The following is a 21,617-nucleotide window of genomic DNA, read 5'->3' on the forward strand; positions in this document are numbered from 1 at the left end:
CCTCAGAGATGGGAGTCAAAGTCAAACTGCAAGTCCTAGGAGGAACAGGTAGGGCCCTGGTCCTGGAAAAATGAGGAGATGAACAGGGAGCAGGGGCACCACACTGAGTTCCAGTGACCTAAACTAGAACAGGAGGGCTTGGGAAAAAGGAACAAGGCCAATGCCTAGAACCCAAAGAACAGAGGCAGGGCAAGGCATCAACCCTGGAGCTTCTGGATTAGTTAACATTTCCAGGTCTGCCAAAGTTGAGCTAGCAGCTAGGAGTTAAGTGACCCCTGCACAGAGACCACATAGACCCCAGCTATGAAAATGAGGAGGGACTCAAGAGGCAGGAATCAGGCTATTCATTACAAATTCAAGTAGTGATCATTTCCACGAAATAAGAACCCGAGATGGAAGGGACTCTTAGATCTATCAAAAAAAAAAACATTAGGAATCATCTGGTCTAACATCCCTAACCTACATATAGAGAAACCAAGGGCCTGGGAGGGAAAGGGTCAAATTCACTTAGGGCAGAACCAAAGCTAGAACCCAGGTCTTCTAACTGTCAATGTAGTTCTCATCCCCTCTAAAGCTGTTTACCTTCAGTCAAGGTCTCTGAATTGTTCCAGTAACACACCAGGTGCCCAACTCCAGCTGCTTCAGAATCTTGGGGAGCTCCAAATGTCCCCACTATGTGAGCACAAGCACTTCTGCCCAACCATGGTATGCAGGTTTCCACCTTTGGGCAGAGTTTAAAGTCAATGTCCCACAGGAAATGTGCAGGTACCAGTCCCACTTGAGGCTTAAAAAGCAAAAAACTGCTGTGGTCTATGTTGCTGTCAAGCAGCAAATAAACCAGACTGTTCACACATGAAATGATTAACCCCAATCACTGTGCTATCCCTGGAATTTTCCAGCAGTGGCTGCAGGCCCAGTATCTAAGGCAAAGTTGATAGTACACGAAACACACAGTTTTTACCACTGTAGAAACATTAAAGGAAGGCCTCTCAGGTCTAAAATCTCAAATAACAAACTAGAGATGAGACATGGCTCAGAAGGAAAGAATTGAGACCCTGATCCCAGACTTCCAGAAGACTTACATCCAGGGAAGGGGACACATGCAAAACGATAACCCTTACTTTTACTCCATGTATACAGAGAGATGTGAGCTTCTTCAAGTACTTCAAGTCCCAGTCCCACTGTTTATCTACTATGTGATTTGGGGCCAGTGAGTTAACCATCCTGAGCCTTGGTCTCCTTATTTGTAAAGCAGTGATTACAACACCTGTGAACAGGTTTCTTGTTAAGATGAAATAGTAAGTGTAAAGCATTTAGCACACCGCCTGGCCCATAGTAAGCATTAAGTAACTTTGTGTTTATTTTTTGTTCACAGGAAGAAATGGTTATACCACAGTATAGCTGTCTACCTGTGCTTCTCCTTCCCAGGTGGCTGTCCCTCTGGACCCTTCTGTCCAGACACCCTATGTGAGGTCTCAGCCCAGAGAGCTCACTCCTCCAAACCTGCTTATTCCTTGGACATGGAAAACTTAATCAACTTATGGGCCACACTCAGTTCCTTGAAGATCAAGAATCACCACGTTAGACCAAGGCTGTTCCTGCCTCCCCAGGTGACCCTGCAACTCCCCTGGCCAAGCCCCTGACTTGGGCAGCACCTAGTTTGGTACGGCTCTTGTCTTTTTCAAGGTAAATTCACTGCTAGCAGCTTACAGCTACCCACTGGCCTGGCTCTATCTTAGCCTCAAGCATATAGATGCCTGACAGATAGGCCAGACCTGGGCAACAACAGCTGAGATAATTCCCCAACCCAATTTACCAAAAGGAAACAGCCTGGAGTCTGAACCTGCAGTGAAACCAGAGAGTATACACTCCCCCAGTGACTGGAGCAGAGAGGGAGGGGAGCACTGAAATGAAGCTACCAAGGGACTCAGGGCTCATGCCAACTCCTCCTCACATCGCCCTGCTAAGAAGCTAAATAACCATCACCTCATTGTCAGGCTCTTGGGCTATATGTGTGTACTGGTCATGTCTGTCACAGTGCTACACACTGTAGCCACAATGGGACATTAGAAGGCTTCAAAGAGGAAGAAGAGAAAAGAACCAATAGTTACCAAGTGCCTACTGCATGCCAAGAACTTTGCATGTAGTCCTCACAAATGACCATATGTGGTAGCATAGTAATACCTACTATCTTGCCAATAAAACCAGAGACTAGGAAATATCTATGAAGACTCCATGTCTCCTCCACTATGCTATCCAACCACAAAGTCTTAAACGTCCTGGGAAAGACGAGTCTAAAGTACTTTGTACCAGGCTCCCAGCACCTTAATTCACTAAGCAGACAATACTAGTTTAAATACTACAATCCCTCATTCACTGTTGGTGGTAGTCAACTTCTTTCAAAGAGAATCTATAGATGTATAACAAGATATATATATATATATAGAAATAGCATAAAGATGTTCATTGCCTTTGCCCCTGTAATTTTATCCCCAAGACTGTATCTTAAGGAAATAGTTCAACAAAGTGTTCACTGCTGGGTTCACCATGATAAAAAAAAAAAAAAAGAAATATTCTAAATGTCCCACATTCAAAGACTGGTTTAGAAAATTCCAGAATCTTCGAATCATGTAATGTTATACAGCCATTTAAAATGATCATTTTAAATACCAAGAGGATACAAGGCAAAGCATTTATGACAAAATAAATGGGAGTGAATACAAAACATCATAAATGCTATCACTACAACTTTGTAGAAGTATGTATGTGTGTATATGCAAAAAAGAATGTAGCTGTGTTAGGGCGGTAAAATTATGGATGGTTTCATTATTATCATCATGGTAAACTGTCTTTGTGGTACTGTTTAGTACATTTTCAATTAAAGAAAAAGAGAGAGAGACAGACAGACAGACTCAACCCAGCACTAAGGAAGGGCCCAGGAGGACCAGGACTAGAATGTGAAACAAAAATTGAGAACCGTCCTACATATCCAGGAGGAGGAGGCCAGGCAGGCTCCTGGGGAAGGGAAGCCCTCTAGGTCTGGAGAGGGTTGTAATTAGTCTGATGCTAATTACAGAAGTCTCTCTAGCTTATTAATTTTTGTGACAGACTCTGAATAAAGACTGAATTCCTTCATTAAGCCAACTTAAGTTCAGAGGCACATTTCCTGCGTGGCCATCCTTGTTCTTCTCAAAAACCTTGTCTTTTGTTTTTTTTTTTTAAGGACAGCAGTAAAGCAAAATTCAGTAACAAAAACACATACCCTGCATAAATTAAGACTCCTGCCTTAAATGTAGAAATTCAAGACATTTCAGGGAACCAAATGGCTTGAATAAGCAACTGAACTATAAAGTTTTCCACACTGGGAAATATAAACAGAAGTACAAAATATTTAGCTCAGTATTAAAGGCCTCCTTGATCATGTTCCAACACATCTTTCTGATATTATCTTATATTCTCCCCCAAAGACAAACCATGCTCCAGCCAAAGTGAACCACCAGTGGACCCCCAAACACTTTCTTACCCCCACAACTGTTCCAGCGCTGCATCCACCTAAAGTCCTCTTCTCTCTCACAATTGCTTACTCAAGTCTGGCCCATCCTCCAACGCACAGCTCAAAGCCATGTTCTCCCTGAAGCCTAACCCAATCCCTATACCCTGAATTCATTTCTTTCTTCAAAGTGAACCCAGAGCACTCTGAACCTCTCTAAAGGCATTATCACACAGTCTGCCTTGTAATATACTTATCTGGGTAACTGGCCTTATCTACCATATTCAACCAAGAGCAACTTGAGGGCAAGGACCCCTTCAGATTCCTACATGGAACCTATCATAATGCCTGGTACACAGTAGGTCTACAACAAATGGTTCACTGAAAAACAAAGAAAAGAGATACATCCAAGAGCAGTCACTTCCTACCTCAGTTGCTCCTGTTAAGCAAAGCAGAGACGAAGGCACGCTGTTCTGTGGTGTCAAGCAGGGGAGGGATGAATCCTGTTCCTCTTGTTTCCAGCCTTCCTGAGCCTCCAGCTTCCTCCCTAGTTGACCGTAGTCTGCTCGGCCCCAGGTAAACACCTTGCCAGTTTCTAAAAACAAACATTACTTGAATTAAGACTACATTCCACAACTGTGCTCTTATGTGTAGGCAATGAATTACAAGAGAAAGTGCGAACATTTATTTTAGCACCAACTACTATCGGGTTGCTATGAGTCAGAATCGACTCAATGGCAACAGGTTTGGTTTTTTTTTCACTACATACCATAAGAAGCCCCGGTGGTGGAGTGGTTAAAGTGCTCAGCTGCTAACCAAAAGGTCGGCAGTTCGAACCCACCAGCTGCTCTGCAGGCGAAAGATGTGGCAGTCTGCTTCTGTAAAGATTTAGTCTTGGAAACCCTATGGAGTCGTTATGAGTCAGAGTCGACTTGATAGAAGTGGGTTTGTTTTTTGTTTTTTTTTTTTAACTATGTACCAGAAGCCTTCCTATCCTTCTCCTATAAAGAAAATACAAGTATTCACATTTTTACAGATGTGGGAACTGAGGTCCAGAGAGGTTAAATTAACTTGACCAAGATCAAACAAGTGGTGAGTACCAGTATCACGGAGCTGTCTGATTCTAAAGCCTGTACTCTTGCATTTTATATAGATATGGCTATGACTGGAGTCCCTAGGTAGTGCAAACAGTTAATGTGCTTGGCTGCTAATCGAAAGGCTGGAGGTTCAAGTCCACACTGAGACACCTCAGAAGAAAGGCCTGGCAGTCTACTTCTGAAAAACCAGCCACTGGAAACTCTATGTAAGGGAGCACACCCAACAGCAGATGCAGGTTTGGTGGTGGATATGTCTAAGTACATGACTGCAGGTACTCCTCTTATGTTGATGTAGACAACAGAGCACACAAGTGGCAGAGTCAGGGAAACTCTTAGACATAACAAAACACCTGCGGGATGAAGTTCCTCAGCTTGAAGACAAGGGACCATAGGCTCGGGACTTCTACGTCAACTGGCACAACATAGTTCACACAGACAATGTTCGACATCCTACTTTGGTGAGTAGCATCCAGGGTCTTGAAACCTTGGGAGTGGCCATCTAAGATACAACTATTGGTCTCTTCCTGTCCAGAGCAAAGGAGAGTGAAAAAAAGCAAAGACTCAAGGGAGCAATAAGTCCAAAGGACTAATGGACCACTTGAACCACAGCCTCCACAACCCCGAGACCAGAATAACTAGATGGTGCCCAACCACCACTACCAGCAGCTCTGACTGGGATCACAACAGAGGGTCCCAGACAGAGCTCGAGAAAAATGTAGAACAAAAAATCAAATACACAAAAAAGAACAGCTTAATGGTCTGACAGAGACTGGAGGAACCCTGGGACTACAGCCTTAAGACACCCTTCTGACCTGGAACTGAAGCCATTCCCAGAGACCACCTTCCAGCCAAACAACAAACAAGCCCATAAGGTAAACAATAACACCCAAGAGGAAGTGCTCCTTACAACAATCAATTATACGAGATCAAAAGGGCAATGTCTGCCCAAAAGCAAAGACAAGAAGATGAAAGGAAACAAGAAGCCCAGGGTGGAAATGAGAAGAGTGCTGACACATTTGAGGAATAAAGCCAAGGCCATGAAACACTTTATGTACAAACTATGGAATGGGAATCTAATTTGCTCTGTAAACTTTCGCCTAATGCACAAACAAGAAAGGAGCAAAATCCTATGGAGCACAGTTCTACTCTCACACATGGGGACGCCATGAGTCAGAATTAATTCAGTGGCACTCGTTACGGATATGACTAAATAAAACTTCAACTATGTTTTATGGCCTTCCTCTCGTTTCCCTCCATCCTTGTGCTCTGCCTCAATGCTTCTTCTCAGGCTCTCCTCTCTCCCACCTAATCCAGGGACGTCTTTAGCCACTCTGAAGTTCCTCAGACTCTTGACTTGCCCCATGCCACAATCTTTTAGGGCCTTGCTCTTAGCACAATTAAATGCCGGTTTCATGTGTTTTCCCCTCCATGTAACATAAGCGGACCTTCCAGAGTCTACCCAAAGGAGCAATTCTAACAGTCCCAAGGCAAGTGTCTATGTGTGCTAGAGGAAAGGGAGTGAAAGAGGAAGAAAAAAAGACAAAATATTTGGAGCCAGAAAAGCATTCAGTCACCCAGATGCAACACATGGGAGCTCGCCAATGATAAAGATGATGGAAGAAAATGAAGTCTGGAAAAAGAGAAATGGCCTCTCTTCTCCCAGATAAGAGAAAATTTCACCACACTCATTCAGTTGTACCAAGTGTCACATTTGTTATTTCAACAGAAATGCAAAATCCAATGAGGCATAGATTATTAACAGATTCTCTGCAATAAATATGCATAACCATGTGCGCTGCATAAATTCTTTATACATGTTTATTTTAACAAAGAAAAACTTTGCTTAAGAGACAAAACACCAAGTGATGCATATTAAATTCTAGACAAATCTACTACACACTGTGTTTAGCATCAAAGCTTCATCTGGCCTCATGTTCAACATATGGTTTACAGTGCAAGCTAATAAACAACCACAGACTCACGGGAGAAATATCAGAATATTGCAGTTTTGGGGATCGACCTGCTTGTGGACACCAACGCAGATACCAAACAATTCACAGGATTCTGACTCCTGGGCTTCCTCAAAGAGGAAACAAGGTGCAGTCCAGGAGGTGCCTGGTATATTTTGATAACTCGGAGTGGGTCCATTCAGATGTACTACTTCATGCCTTTCCATATGCTGTTCCTTTTGGCCATGGATGCTCTTTCCTTACCTTATTTACCTGGTAAACTATGGCTTAAAGGTTCAGCTCAAGTACCACCAGTTCTGTGAAATCTTTCTTGACTCCCCAGCTCTTCTCAGAAAGGGAAACCCACCCTCCTGTGAGTCACCTCTATCACTGTACTCATCAACTAGTATGCCAAATATTGTGATCTGAGCTTCTGGAAGGCAGAGTCCACATCTCACTCATCTTTATGTCCCTAGAAATAGCATAGTATTTATCTGGCACACTGGGAGTGCCCAATAAATGGAAAACTGTATCTGCAAGATAAAATCAAATCAGCAGAAATCTATCAAGTATCTTCTAAAGGTACTTTTGCTAAACCACTGTTAATATAAATTACTGAGCTGCTAGAGGTAGAGCGAAGACTTCTGGTATCACCTAGTCCACATTTCAAATACTGAGGGCCAGAAGGAGGCTGGGAATTTCCCACAATTACATGCTGGTTGGTGGCATCAGTGGGACCAACACTGTGGGCCCCTGACGCCTATGCCCACGCTACCAAGCTGCCTATGATAAAGTACAATTCCTGTTGCCGAGGATTCCCCTATTGTGTTGCGGATATGAGGTGTAGGTACATGTCAAATTATACACAATGAGAATGGCAGAGGCAGGAGAGACTGAGGCCCTCATCCCTAACATTGAGTAGTGTATAGTTTAGAGGTACTGTCCCATGCATTATTTCATTTGAATATCAACATGTGCAGTGAATAGTGCAGAGACTACTGTTCCCATTTAACAGGTGAGAAAATGAAGGCTTAGAAGAGTGACCTGACCAGGGTCACACGGCTAAGCCACATCTCTTTCTACTAGCCCATGGTACCACTCTGCATTGGTTAGTGACACTGGTCCATGTCATGGATAACCATGGTTCACTTATGCAGCATTAGACCAAGAAAAGCGTATGTGTCCAGGACCCACAAAGTATCCAAAACTGGCAAACTGTCCCTCTACCTGGGCTTGTTAGGATGTACAACCAGACTGCCTTAGCGGGAGATTCCCAAGAAGCCAGAAAACTGTTACTTCTTAAACGACCCTAGCATTCCTCTGCTGGGAAGAACCGGCAAGCTGCTATTGTAAGACTACACAAAGAATTATGCTATCACAAATTCCACAATAAATCTTTCTTTCACATCAAATAAAGCATCTTAGAACTTTCTCTGCTATTGACTATTGATGTCCAGGACAGGCAAGACTGCCAGAATATGGTGCCACCATTATTACATCTCCAATAACAATTCAATCATTCCACTTACACAGCACTTTTCACCTTCAAAGCACTTTACAAAGATTAACTAATTAATCCTCATACTCCCTGCGGAGTCCATAGACGTTCTATTATAGACAAGACCAGAAACCAGGCCAACTCAATGTCCGGCTTTCTCTCCAGCCTAAGTTTGGTCGGTCAGGTAGGTGCACTCTCTGAATCTGCCTGTCTCTCCCCAAGTATACTCTACATCATAAGGCTCACAAAGGACAGAGGAGATCTTTGTTTTTAACTTTTCTTTTAAACAGACATTTATTGACTATCTCTTATGTGCCAGGCACTTTCATAGGCACTATCTCAGTCCTCATAATAAGTCAGTGAAGTCTAGATTATTAAACTTATTTTACAGATGAGGTCACATGACTTTAGAGATCAATGACTTAGTCAAGTTCAAACAACCAGCAAGTGGTGGAATCAAGAGTTAAACCTGCATCTTCTGACTCGAGTCCAATGCTATCTCCAATGACTGCTGCTGTCACAAACTGAAGAAACCTGGCTGATGAAACAGCCATTCTTACAATGTTTGAGGAGGGGAAAAATCAGATTAAATGGATATGCTCTGTGTACCAATCCAGTTTTCTGCACTGGAATCCTCTCCAGGAGGCCGTGCAGAACTGAGGACTATAAGTACTGAAATAAAGGCAATAACCACATGGGTCATAATTTTAGGTCACCTGGAATAAAAGAAAATAATGAATCCATATACCAAAACAATGTTCGTTAACGCACCATAGATAAAAGTCTGCCACAAGCTGAAGAATGCTGTCAAATCCAAGCAGCTTCAGACCACAAATTTAACAAATGAATCTTTTCTTTAAAGAATTATATATTATTGTGTAAAAAAAATAGATATATTAATGTCATCCAAAAAGTATAGGTAAGCGTCTCCAGATGAATGATAAATGGGAGAAATGACAAAACAGCTCAAAATAAACTCAGCAAGTAAAATATAATTTAAAGGCACGTCCATGTGAGAATTACCATAGAATATCTAGGGAGTCAAGAATTATACCTGGCAAAAGGTCCCAATGCAGAGTAGAAAATGACAGGGGCCAAATAAGTAGTAGTGACAAAGATCACTGAAGAAGTTTGGAGGAAGCATTTCAAGCTAGAATTGTCCTGACAGGCTTGTTGGAACCAGTGGCATTTAAGGTGAACTTCTGGATAAGAAAAGAAAATAGGAGAGTGAGGGAGGGTAATCTAGGGAGAAGGAATGAGCAATGACGGAAATCAAAAGGCACAAGCTGGGGCAGGTGGGGAGTGAGTGAGAGTCACATGGGAAGGAGACGAGGAGACGAGTCAGGACTGCCAGGTTGGGGCCAGTCACAAGGAAATGCCAGGCTTGGGGTGTGGATTCAGCTTTCAGACCAGGAGTCCCCAAATCTTTTTGCTTGCACTACCCTATCAGTAAAATATTTTTTAACATACCACCAATATATGTATACATTTGTTTATTTATTAAGGTATGCACTTGTTTTATACACATTTATATCTATGTAATTTCACTCCATAATATACAGTACAAAACATACTCAAAATAGAAATTTTAAAAGAATGAGATAAAAACCTACAACAGCTGTCACAGGTTTTCTTCCCATATCCTGGCAGTTCACCTTGCATGCTCACTTTAGAGACTACTACAAAATAGACCACAAGGAGAGTTTTAAGCAGGGGTGGGGCCTGATAAAGGAACGTTTTGGGATTTGGCAAAGGATTGGGGGGGGGGGAGTTATAATAATATTAATAGCTAACACTTCTGTAGAGAAAGTAATAATATTAATAGCTAACACTTCTGTAGTACCTACTGTGTGTCAGGCTATTCTAAGCATTCCCTAGATAATAATCTGTTTATCGCTCCCAAACTCCCAACAACAATAGGTACTATCACCGTCCCCATTTTACAGACTGGGAACAAGGCACTTACCCAAAATCACAGAGCTAGTAAATGCAAGTGGAAGGAAGGAAACCATCACAATAACACAAGCCAAAGATGTATCATATCAACAATCATGAAGATGGCACAGGATAAGGCAATGTTTTGTTCTGTTATACAGAGGTTGCCATGAGTCGAAGCCAACTCGACAGCCACTAAAACAACAAGATGCATCAGGGCCTAAACTAGTGTTGGAGTTATAAGGAAGGAAAAAAATAGTAAGAATGTGCAGAGCTTGGCATCCCATTGGATGCAGAAGAAAGGGAACATCGCTCTGAGATCTCTGGATTTCAAGGTTAGTGAGAACGTGGTGGTGCCATTAAAAGAAACAGGCAAAGGGGCAGAGATGCTCGATCAGGGGTCCTGCCAATGAGAATCATGAAATGTCATTTTCATTACCAAATTATTTAACAAACCTGGGGCCTTCTGCAAACATTTCATCAAATAGTCAAATACAAAGTGGAAGGGAGTGAGGAGAAAGAGTACTAGGTGTAAAGTGTGGGGGGAGGAGAGGCCCTCAGGGCAGAGGAGACTCAGGAGGGTGGGTGGATGGCGAATATGCAAAGGGCCAACTTCCTTTACCATCCATCAAAGGGCTGCCTCTGAGGGTGGTAAAGGCAGATGCTGCACCACAGTAAGAAGCCTCCAGCCATAGGTGAGCTCTTGTGGGAGGGGGCAGTGATTTCTACCGTTTCAGGGAAAGGGGGTCCTGAAGGTGACAGGAAGGTGGATTACAGTGAAATAAGGAGCAATTCATATTTTCTTAACAGAATCTGTCCAAAAAGAGAATAGAATGTCACTGAAGATAGAAAAATGGAGTTAGCAAAAGGAAGTAGATGTTATAAAGTCCATGAGCCAGACAGAGAAAGGGTCACAAAACCTCTTCAGTTCCTCCCAACTCTAATATTCCAAGATGCTATGAGGCATTCCAGGGTACACACAAGGCAAAGAAGGCTGCTCTCTACCTATGTGTTTGTTATATTTATAATTTGTCTGTTTATAACCACTGTTACTCTCAGGGTTATTAACTCCTTAGAGGGCAAGAATGCCATTTCTGTAACTCACCCTTCACTCTGCTGTGTGCACAGAGACTTTATAAAAAGGCACTTGATGATGTGCATAATAACTGAAGAGAGGTCAAACACAGAACTAATTCCCCAAGAATCACCCAGCTTAACCTTCCCCCATGTAAGGAGCAGACAAGAGAGAAGGGAGAGAGCTCAGAACACAGGTGCTGAAAGCAGACACACCAAGCTGCTTTCCGAGTGTGAATGTCCTAGAATAATGCCCAGTACAAAGTCAGTGCTCAATAAATATTTGTTTCCTGGATGAATGAATGAACTAATCTAGCTATCTCTCTACCTACCTATCATCCTGCCTGCCTCTCTCTCACCACTAATGAACTTTGCCACTCACAGGCTCCATAATCATGAGCGAATTACTCAAGATCTCTAAGCCCCATCTACAGAGCGGGGATAATAATATCTACCTTATAGGGTTGTTGCAAGGATAGTTAACTTTTGCATAAAGTACATGGCACATAATGGTAAATGTTAGCCATTACTACTATTATTCTCCCAAACTGAAGAACACAACCTCATCAAGGATTTCCATGGCTCCACCTACAATATCTACCAATTTGCCAAATCTCAGCCAACCCTTACCTGCTAATCTCTTAGGGTCAGTACCTCTAATGATAACCAAAAAGGGGAAGAGCATTGAAGGCTCTGTCATGCAATTTTCTGTTTTTGTAAGGATTCAAAGAGCTAGAATAGTGTCTGGCACGTCAGAGGCACACAATCCAAATTAATTAAAGTTAGAGAAAAAGAAAGGAGCAATTGGGAAGGAGGACGAAGCGAAGTGAGTCAGAGAGGAGAAGAAGCTTTAGCCTAAGACTCAGAAGACCTGAGTCCTAATTCTAGCTTCTCTTCCAGGCTGTGTGACCTTGAACAAGTTCCTTCTCCTCTAGAGGCCTCAGTTTTCCCAACCATAAGAAGACAGGGGCTAAAATAGATGATCTTTAAGACATCCTACTGATCTAAACTTTAATAGTGGTGTTTAAAAATCTTTAGTGTCAATATGAGCAGTGACAATCTAATTTTATTGGCACCTTTGGAAATATTTAGTCTAACCATTGTCCTGTAATAAAACTTCCACAATAATCTCAATGACCACTTAAATAGCTAATAATTTAAATAAAAATTGGGACTTGACTGTATATATTGACATGGTTTTATAAAATTTCCCAAGTTTCCAAAATCATATTATGAACATTATCACATAATAAAAGGTTTGGAATTTTTAAAAAGTTAATATAGGAATAAAATTTCCAAACATGAGCTGTCCAACTAAAAAGGAAAGAAGAAACCTGCAAAAAGAGTGAACGAAAGGTGAGAAACTGAGAAGAATGTATTTATTGAGAGCTGACTGTAAAACTCTGTTGTTGTTACGTACACCGTTGAGTCGATTCCAACTCCTAGCAACCCCAGTGACTAAGTAGAATAGCCCCATAGCGCTTTCTTGGCTGTACTCTTTATGGAAGCAGAGAAAGACCTGCCAACCTTTCAGTTAGTAGCCAAGCGCTTAACCATTGTGCCATCAGGGCTCCTTAAAACTCTGCAAGCAAAGGAAGAAGGAGAGTTGGGATTAGGAGGAGGAAATGGAATGTGTGGCTAATTAGCTCCATGAACAACTGCCTCTTTTGAAGAACTGGATGGTGCTCAGCTACCATTACTGAACATTTTCATCAAAGATTCTACAGTAGAATCCTGATCCAAAGGGGGAAAACACAGAACAGTGTTTCAAATTCTCATGGAATCCAGACTTGCTGGAGCTATGGAGGCTGGATGAACCCCCCAAACTACTGTCCTAAAATAATCTTTAAACCTTAAACCAAAAATATCCCCTTAAGCAAAGATAAGAAGGCAGGAAAGGACAGGAAAACTGGACGAATAGAAATGGGGAACCTGAGGTGGAAAGGGGGAAAGCACTGACACACTGTAGGGACTGCAATCAATGTCACAAAACAACTTGTGTATAAATTTCTGAATGAGACACTAATTTGCTCTGTAAACTTTGACCTAAAGCACAACAAAAAATTAAGCATACATCTGCCATATGACCCAGCTATCCCACATGTAGGTATTTACCCAAGAGAAATGAAGACATATGTCCACACAAAAACTTGTACATGAATGGAAATAGCAGCTTTACTTGTAATAGCCCAAAACTGGAAACAACCCAAATGTTTGTCTATAGGTGAATGGATAAACAAATTGTGGAATGGTAAATTCATACACTGGAATACCATACAGCAATAAAAAAGAATAAACTACTGATACAAACAACATCATGGATGAATCTTAAAATAATTATGCCATAAGAAAGAAACTAGACAAAAAATGAACATACTGTATGATTCTATTTATATAAAAGTCTAAGAAATACAAACTAGTCTATAGTAACAGAATGCAGACCACTGGTTGCCTGGAGAAGAAGTGGTGGAAGGGAGGAACTACAGAGGAGCATAAGGAAATTTGGGGGGCAATGATTATGTTTATTACATTGATTCTGGTGATGGTTTCACGGATGTATTGATTTGTCAAAACTTATCAAATCGTATACTTTAAATATGGGCAATTTACTGAATGTCAATTATACCTCAATAAAGCTATAAAAAGTCAAATATATATATATCCCCTTAAGTCTTCTTAAAACCAAACAATAATTTAGCTTAACTAGTAAAGAATGTCTGCCTTGAGCATTATGCTGTTTCAATATCTAGGTATATGGGGTCAAATTAACAACAGCAACTTAAAAGTTTAGATAGAAACTTTAGGAGGCAGTGAGGGTATATTAATGGGGAGCTCAGAAAAGAGGAGAAGAATGGTTGCACAACTCAAAGAATGTAATCAGTGTCACTGAAATGTAAAAGTAGAAATTTGAATGGGTATATATTTTTGCTGTGTATATTCTCAACATCAACAAAATAAATCAATAAAACAAGTTATTAAAAAAAACTCTGTTAGGGCCTAACATTAAATTACATAATTTAATCAACCCTGAATGATGATATTACCCCATCTTATAGATAAAGAAACAGATCACAGAGGTTAAGTGACTTGCCCAAGACCACACAGCTAGTTTGTGGCAAAGCTGCAATAATAACAATAATGGCAATAATAATAGTAGCTAATATTTTGAGGCCATTGGTTACATGCTAAGCACTTTACATGGATTATCTCCCATTTAATCCACAGAAACATCACATGAGTAGGTATTAGTATAATCCCCAAATTGCAGGTGAGAAAATCAAAGCACAAGAGAGAGGTTAAGTCTCGGACTCAGAGGTCACACAGCTGTGGGTGGTGGAGCTAGGATGAGACGCAGCAGCCTGGCAGCAGAGCCAGTGCCCTCAGTCCTTGTCCTGCAGAGGACACACAGGTCCACCTGATCCGAGATCCACTTTTCACTGGGTCACATTCCTCTTCCAAAGGACTGCTGGAGTTGTTCAGAGTCACAGGGACACACATGTAAGCTAGGGGCACAAAGAAAGCCCATCTGGAGACTGACTGAGTGAGCTTCTTCCCTGGACTATCTGGCAAAGATCAGAGTCCCAAAATGTGCCAGGCACGCCACACAGCTGCTCCATTTTCACCACTGATTTTATTAGCTGCCAGATCAGAGGTGCACCAGAGGCAGAGGTCAAGACAGAATGCACCCGAAGCAGCCCCTGGAATGGCTGCAGGACTCCCTGCACCACACAGGGATAGAGCTTCCCAGACAAATGCAGGGACGAGTCAGGCTGCTTTCTTCTCCCAAACCAGGTGAGTGCCTCTCAGGAAGCCCCAGACCTAGTTTGTTAGTAGCCCCCTCACCCTCCTCACAGTCCCTCCAAGCACCTATGTTATGTCAACGCTAGATGACTGCCCTTTGTCAAGGGCTTACTCCACTTTCTCTCTCCCAGGCCTCAGGTTGTGCTATGCCTACCATCCACAGTGCTGATCAGCCTGCTTGCTCCACCTACACAACTCCTTCTCACCCTTCAGGGCCTGGTTCAAATGCCACGGCCTCCCTAAAGCACCCCCTTATCCCCTGGTCAGAACAAGACATCCTATCCTTTAGAATCTAGTGGCATGAAAGAACCCTCTGTTCCAACAACTATTCTATATCACCAAATAAATATAAGATGATTTGGCTACATATCTTATGTTGCCCACTAAAGGACGGAGAACAGGGATGCTTTCTTATCCCTCTCTATATTCCCTACAAGGTCCCTGGGTGGCACAAATGGTTTGATCTTGACTGCTAACTTAAAGGTTGGCGGTTCAAACCCACCAAGTGATACTGTGGAAGAAAAGGCCTGGCAATCTGCTTCTGTAAAGATTACAGCCAAGAAACCCTACGGAGCAGTTCTACTCTATAACACATGGGGCCACCATGAGTCAGAATTGACTCAACAGCAACTAACAACAACATATTCCTCACAGCACCTAGCATAGGGCTTGACCCAGATAAGCGTTCAATGTTTGCTGAAAGAAAAAAAAAAAACGTTTAACAGGCATCGCTCATACCATGGACTTTTATATGCCACAAAGGACATCGGAGACCTTCTAACACCACTGTTTTACAGAAAACAAAACTGAGGAAAATAAATAACCTTTCAAAGTCACACAGCCTACTTAAAAAACAGAGCCAGGCATTCACAATAGTCAACAAATAGTTATTGATCACTTACTGTATGCCAGCTGCTGTCCTAGGTGCTGGGGTTACAGCAGTGACAGAAGAGACAAAACTCCCTGTCCTCGGGGAACTTAGATTCTTGTAGGGAAGACAGATAACTAACAAACACATAAAACATAGCCCAGGCAAATGCCTCTAAGTGTGATAGAGAACTATAATGTAGGGAAAGAGAACAAGCTGAGCCAGGGAAGGAGGTGAAGGCCCAGTACCATCCCCCAGCTTTTGACTGGAGCTTTTACTCTACAGCACACCATCTTCTTTTGGAAAAAAAAAAAAAAAGAGACTTCCAGGCAACATGGCGCCATAGTCAGAAGCACCACGCCGTCCCTCCACAGCAAAGATTAGAAAAACTAAGTCAAACAGAGTCACATGTCAATTCTGAAACCCTAAGCATCAAATGAAGAGATAAAGAACTCAGCCAAGCACCGAATGGAATAAGAAACTGACCGACAACAGAGAGTGACGAGAGATACATGCAGAGGTCCCCTATCAGCTACCGCAGCACGGATCTGCCATCGTGGACTCCTACTGGAGATCAGCGAACAGGGCGTACGAGAAAGCAGCTTCACAGAGCTTCCAGCAGGAGACAGAACAACTGGTAACCAGCAATATACGCTTTCCCACCCCCCACCCTTCTTCACCCCAACTTAGCCTCCTTTGCTTCCTGCAGCCACAGTCTCTTGGCCGGGAAGCACAAGCTTCACCCCAGTGATCCTTGGATTCCACTCGCCCACACTGGCCAGCTCCCTGAGTGCCTATTGTTGGCTGCTGGTGTTGCTTTTTTCCACTTCTTTCTCTCAAATACCTGGCTCTGTGTGCCATCTTTGCTTCTTCCTGAAAGGCTGCAAAACACTGCTCGACAGTGAAACTGCTTCCCAGCCCGTGCCACCACACTAGTGGGACCCCCAGGGCTTTTTTGTTTGTTTGCTCACTCTGATTTATTCTGTTTTGATTTGTTTGTTTGTTTTCTCTTTCTTTTCTCAGCTTGGGAGCCCCTTCTAGCCAGGCAGTATCACGCAGCTTGGAAGTTACTCCCTTACTCTGTGCAGACACACAGGGACATCCCTGGGGGCACTTCTTTCTTCTTGTTTTTTGGTTTTGGTTTTTTTTGTTTGTTTGTTTCTGTGTTTTGTTTTGTTCTCTCTCTTATTCCCTTTTTGTCTTTCTTCATTTCTAGTTTCTCAATTTATTCGTTTTTTTCTTTTACCCTTTCTCTTTTTTTCATTTTTGTTTTTCGCCATTTCTCAGTCTCTCATCTCTCCACGCCAGTAGCAAGCTCCCTTAGCACTCTTTTTTGTTTGTTTGTTTGTTTTTGGCTCCTGTTCCTCTCTCTTCTGTCTCCTCTTTCCCATACACATCTTAGCTCCACACATCACAATCTATCCCCTCCTTCCTGCCTACCTGCACCGTGCACTGAACATCACATCCCCAAGCAGCACAGGCACGACCTACTGGAACCTGCCCTGCACTGATTCCTGGTCCGTACTGTCAGCCCTGGTACCTGCCACAAAAAATCCATCCCAGCAACTCCCCTTCAGCTGAACCTGCCCTGCTGTACCATACCTGAGTGACTGACCCTGCCTATTGGAGAAGGAGGTGAAAAGCATCGTGCCCACAGACGAGCAAACAACAAAGAATGCACAGCCCACCTGCTCAGACATAACCAAATAAAACAAACAAGCAGGACGAAAACAAACCAGTCTACAATCAATGAACAAGGAAAATAACCACTGAATGCCCCGAAGACAGCAAACAATATCAAAATATTTATAAAAACAGGACAGGATGGTTCCAGTAGGTTGTCAAAATAAAACACCAGATAACTTTCCAGTAGAAGAAAACGCACTAGACCTAACTGATAGGGAATTCAAATCTCTAATATTCAGAATTATCCAAGAGTTGAAGCAAAAAGCAGACAAAAATGAGGAAAAAATAGACAAATTCACGGAAAAGGCAGACAAAGGCAGACAAATTCATGGAAAATACAGACAAAAAATAGAAGAATTCAAGAAAATAATATGGGAACAAAAATGCTAAAATAAATTCACAACTAGAAATGATACAAAAATAACAATCAGAAATCCAAAAGATAAACAACAAGACAGTGTCATAGAAGGGTTGAGGAGCAGGTTTGAAATGAGAAACGATGGAAGATAGGATCAGCAAAATTGAAGACAAACACTTGGCTACAACTCTGTTTGAGGAAAAATCAGAAAAAAGAACAAAGAAAAAAATGAAGAAACCCTGAGAATTATGTGGGATACAATCAAAAGTAAAAATCTGTGAGTGATCGGAGTTCCAGAACAGGGGGAGAAAACAGAAAACACAAAGAGGATCATTGAAGAATTACTGACAGAAAACTTCCCCAATATCATGAAAGATGAAAAGTTGACCATCCAAGAAGCTCAACGAACCCCATACAGGACAGGCCCCAAAAGAAAATCACCAAGGCATATCATAATTACACTCGCTAAAACCAAAGACAAACAAAGAATCCTGAGAGCAGCTTGAGAAAAACAAAAAGTCACATACAGAGGAGAAACTATAAGACTAAGCTCAGATTATTCGGCAGAAATCATAGAGGCAAGAAGGCAATGGGATGACATATGTAAAACCTTGAAAGAAAAAAATTGCCAACCAAGAATAATATATCCTGCAAAACTCTCATTCAAATATGATGGTGAAATTAGGTCATTTCCAGATAAACAGAAATTAAGGGAGTATGTAAAAACCAAACCAAACCTACAAGACTTATTAAAGAGAGTCCTTCGATCTGAGAACAAACAACATCAGACCACACGCTGAATACAGGACACAGGATTGTACTAGCCAGATACCAACCTAGGAAATTAACTCTTAAAAACTGTGCAAAACCATGGGGTTGTTAACCAATGTCATAAAACAACATGTGTACTACTGTTTCATGAGAAACTATTTGTTCTGTAAGCCTTCACATGAAGTACAATAAAATTAAAAAAAAAAAAAAAACTGTGCAAAACCAAAAGAATTACAAAAGGGAACCAGAGAGGTTAATCTGTAAATGACAACAACATCAGAACAATAAAAGAGGGAATAAACAGTGTAGGTATAGAAACTTCTAATGGGGAGGAAGGCAAGTGATACCAAGTAATAATAGACTGGTTCAAATCTAGGAAGATAAGGGTAAATTTCAAGGTAACCACACAGAAAGTTAACAAACCTACTCATCAAAATAAAGAAGAAAAACATAAAGTCTCAGTAAAAACAAAAACAAAAGAAATGAAAAAAACTCCACAAAGAAAAGGAACTCAGCACAGGAGAGTAAGAGGAACAAAGAAAATGTCAGCACCACAAAAAAAAAGCACTACAAAATGCAATCCCACTCCTAGGAATATATCCTAGAGAAATAAGAGCCGTCACACGAATAGACATATGCACACCCATAGTCATTGCAGCACTGTTCACAATAGCAAAAAGATGGAAACAACCTAGATGCCCATCAACAGATGAATGGATAAACAAACTATGGTACATACACCCGATGGAGTACTATGCAAGGGTAATGAACAATGACGAGTCTGTGAAGCATCTCATAACATGGATGAAACTAGAGGACATTATGCTGAGTGAAATAAGTCAATCACAAAAGGACAAATATTGTATGAGACCTCTACGGTAAAAACTCATGGAAAAGTTTACACACAAAAAGAAACAATCTTTGTTGGTATGAGGGATGGGAGGGGTAGGGGGTGAAAACTAAATAGACAATAGATAAGTGGTTAACTTTGGTGAAGGGTGAGACAGTACACAATACTGGGGAAACTGGCACAACTTGTACAAGGAAAGGTCATGGAAGCTCCATAGACACTTCTAAACTCCCTGAAGGACTGAATTGCTGGGCAGAGGGCTGTGGGGACCATGGTCTCGGGGAACATCTCGCTCAACTGGCATAACACAGTTTATAAAGACAATGTTCTACCTTCTACCTTGATGAATAGCATCTGGGGTCTTAAAAGCCTGTGAGCAGCCATCTAAGATACTCCACTGGTCTCAAGCCTTCGGGAGCAAGAGAGAATGAAGAGAACAAGATACAAGGAAAAGATTAGTCCAAAGGACTAATGGACAACAGCTACCAGGGCCTCCACCAGACTGAGTCCAGTACAGCTAGATAGTGCCCGGCATCACAGTAGAGGGTCCTGGACAGAGCTGGAAAAGGATGTAGAACAAAACTCTAACTCACAAAAAAAGACCAGATTTACTGGCCTGACAGACTGGAGAAACCCCAAGAGTACAGCCCCCGGACACCCTTTTAGCTCAGTGGTGAAGTCACTCCCAAAGTTCACCATTCAGCCGGGGCTTGGACAGCCTCATGAAATAAAACAGGACTAATGAGGCACAGCAGTCCAGGGACAAGGACTAGAAGGCAGGAGGGGACAGGAAAGCTAATGATAGTGTACCCAAGGTTGAGAAGGGATAGTGTTGACATATCGTGGGTTTGTTAAACATTGTCATAGGGCAATATGTGTACTAACTGTTTAATGAGAAACTATTTGTTCTGTAAACCTTCCTCTAAAGTGCAACAACAACAAAAAGATATCTATGTGAGATCAAATTGACAACAGCAACTCAAAAGGTCTGATGGGAAGCCTAGGGGGCAGTGAGTTGAAGATAATGGTGATGGAACAATTTGGAAAAGGATAGGGAGAATAGCAGCACAACTGGAAGAATATAATCAATATCACTGAATTGTACATGTAGAAACTTTTGAAATGGTGTAACTTTGGCTATGTATATTTTCACCAAAAAAAGGGTCCTCCAAGGTCAAGAAGGGAGAGTGTTAACATGTCGTGGCGTTGTTAACCAATGTCATAAAACAATATGTGTACTGACTGTTTAATGAGAAACTATTTGTTCTGTAAACCTTCATCTAAAGTACAATAAAAAAAATTTTTTTTTAAAAAAAAGAAACTTAAACTTAAGAGACCTCAGCCAACTGATGCTGCAGGGGCAATGAAACTTACTTTAGCCATCTCTCAGGACTATGATGAAAACGAAGGCAGACAATAAGCATGAAAGCACTTTGTCAATTCGAAATATGCGTACTAGTAACATAATGATTATCGCTCTTTCTCCAAAGTGAGTTTGCAAAGAACCATCAGGAGAGGCTGGACCATCAGCCACTGCGCTGAGGGGCTACTCTGGCTGAGCGGGTGGCCTTCCTGTTCCTGCCAGGAGCCCAGCAGCACACCAGGGTGCCAGGCACATCTAGCAGCCACTTGGCACCCTGAGAAAAATCCCTGATTGAGGCCTGAGCCTCTGCAGATGTTTCCCACCTCATTTCACATTCAAACTCCAAAGCTTCTTTGCACACTTTTAGAGTCTTATTAATAACATTTTAAAATGTAGATTGCTGCCTAATCTTAGCTGCGTAATTAAAAAAATAGTCTTGCTCCTCTCCCTCCCAGCAAGAAAGGAAACTATATCCCAGGGCTTCTGCAGCTAAGAATCACACTCTGCAGAGAAGCTAGTAAGAGGTTCAAGTTCGGGGAAAGGGGGCAATGGAGGGATTTGAAGCCAAGAAGAGAGTCTAATCTCTTGATTTTAGAGAAAATGAGGCTGAGGGAGGGGACTGGTTTGCCCAAGGACACACAATAATATGTTTTGGCAGAACCAGAACTGGGATCCCAGTATCCTGCTTCCTAGTGGCCTCTGTTCACTGCCTGGTGGGGAAAAGAAAGGAGAAAGAAAGACTAAGTTCTTGGAGGGTAGGAATCACATCTACATGATTCTCCAGAGCACTGTCCACCTGGACAAAGAGCTATAGGTTCAGGATGTACAAGAGGCTTAAGAGAACAAGGTTTAAAGCTCTTTACAATCAATTCAGACT

General features: G+C 42.0%; 1 protein-coding gene across 1 annotated transcript in view; it reads right to left on the reverse strand.

The window, feature by feature from the left end:
* The window catches only part of SERGEF (secretion regulating guanine nucleotide exchange factor), a 254,308-nt gene that overhangs the window by 179,450 nt on the left and 53,241 nt on the right, over positions 1 to 21,617 (reverse strand). Inside the window, exon 9 of the mRNA XM_004369688.2 lies at positions 3,919 to 4,085. Coding sequence (XP_004369745.1) covers positions 3,919 to 4,085 — 167 coding nt within the window. The remainder of the gene's footprint in view (positions 1 to 3,918; positions 4,086 to 21,617) is intronic.

This window comes from Trichechus manatus, unplaced genomic scaffold (assembly GCF_000243295.1).
Source record: "Trichechus manatus latirostris isolate Lorelei unplaced genomic scaffold, TriManLat1.0 scaffold00006, whole genome shotgun sequence".
Lineage (NCBI taxonomy): Eukaryota > Metazoa > Chordata > Mammalia > Sirenia > Trichechidae > Trichechus > Trichechus manatus.